Source organism: Cavia porcellus, unplaced genomic scaffold (genome assembly GCF_034190915.1).
Source record: "Cavia porcellus strain 051 isolate PalLab524CR breed Dunkin Hartley unplaced genomic scaffold, mCavPor4.1 scaffold_26, whole genome shotgun sequence".
NCBI classification, from domain to species: domain Eukaryota; kingdom Metazoa; phylum Chordata; class Mammalia; order Rodentia; family Caviidae; genus Cavia; species Cavia porcellus.
In genome coordinates, this window is record NW_026947509.1 from 26,249,002 (window position 1) to 26,250,617 (window position 1,616).

Sequence of the window (1,616 nt, forward strand, 5' to 3'; positions counted from 1 at the left end):
TACATTTCTTCCTGTTTTGAAATAAATAGCATAAAGTAACTGTTTTATGTGAGCTACTTTCACTGAAAAACAACCTGGGTCTAAAAAGTATTTTTACATAATTTTGAGATTTTTGTAATTTCACTGGTATTTTGTTTTGTTTTGTTTTATCAGTGCTCAGAATCAAACTCATAGCCTCGTACCTGCTGGTCAAGAATTCAACACTGAGTTCATTGTTGTCCTCTCTCATAAAAGGAAAAACACTCTAGAATGGGCAAAATCCTGGGAAAGTGGAAAAAAGCTTATGCAGAATTCAGCAGGATTTGTTCAAACTTCTTTCAGATGATCCTATAGCAGCCAAATTCTTTGTCCAAGAAAAACTTCAACACGCTTCAACAGTAAAGCTAATTGTTATCATCCACTTTTCTTTTCTCCACAGTCTGGGGACCATGAACAAGTCAGGGATATCTACAGTGACTCACTTTGTCCTGTTGGGCTTTGCTGGCCCCTGGAATGTACAGATCATCCTTTTCTCAATCATTTTGTTTGTCTACACATTAACTCTGACTGGGAACATGGCTATCATCTGTGCAGTGAGATGGGACCGCCGACTCCACACTCCTATGTATGTGCTCCTGGCCAACTTCTCCTTCCTAGAAATCTGGTATGTGACATGCACAGTCCCCAACATGCTGGGCAACTTTCTTTCCCAAACTAAGACAATATCCTTCACTGGCTGCTTCATTCAATTTTACTTCTTCTTTTCCTTGGGCACGACAGAATCTATCTTCCTCTCTGTCATGGCTTATGATCGCTACCTGGCCATCTGCCATCCACTGCACTACCCCTCAATCATGACCAGCCAGCTCTGTAGTATCTTAGTGTGTCTTTGTTGGCTTGTTGGTTTCCTTGGATACACAATCCCGATTTTCTTTATTTCTCAACTACCTTTCTGTGGTCCCAACATCATTGACCACTTTCTGTGTGATGTGGACCCACTGATGGCATTGTCTTGTGCTCCTGCACCCATCATAAAAAATGTATTCTATTCTTTGAGCTCTGCGTTCATCATTATCACTAGTTTGTTCATCCTTGGATCTTATGTTCTGGTGCTCAGAGCTGTGCTTCAGGTTCCTTCTTCAGCAGGACGGCAAAAGGCCTTCTCCACCTGTGGATCACACTTGGTTGTGGTGTCTCTCTTCTACGGATCCATAATGGTGATGTACATTAGTCCGACATCTGGCAACTCAGTTGCTATGCATAAGATCATCACACTGATGTACTCCGTGGTGACCCCAGCCTTAAACCCTTTCATCTACAGCCTCCGCAACAAGGACATGAAATTTGCCCTCTGCCACATTTTCTGTAGAGTGGAAATTACCAAAATCTCATGATTAGGGTGTGCATAACTCAGTGATTCCTTCCAAGTGAAAAATCTAACAATAGCTATCGTAGTTCTCACATGCAAAGCAAAATTTATTATGTATCTGATCATATTTTGATAACCTAGTTTCAGAAATGTGTTAAATCAGAGAGAGGGAGGAAGGAAGAGAGAGAGAGAGAGACAGACAGACAGAGAGAGAGAGAGACAGAGAGAGAGAGAACATTGTTAGTATTAAGGATTTTCTCCTTTTATT

The 1,616-nt window shown here is 41.2% G+C and overlaps 1 protein-coding gene across 1 annotated transcript; it reads left to right on the plus strand.

Moving 5' to 3' along the window:
* The first annotated feature begins 401 nt into the window (after window positions 1–401).
* LOC106028631 (olfactory receptor 11H7-like) lies at window positions 402–1,373 on the plus strand. Its single transcript, XM_013157296.3, has one exon. The coding sequence runs from the start codon at window positions 429–431 to the stop codon at window positions 1,371–1,373; it is 945 nt and encodes a 314-aa protein (XP_013012750.2). The 5' UTR covers window positions 402–428.
* Window positions 1,374–1,616: the final 243 nt, after the last annotated feature.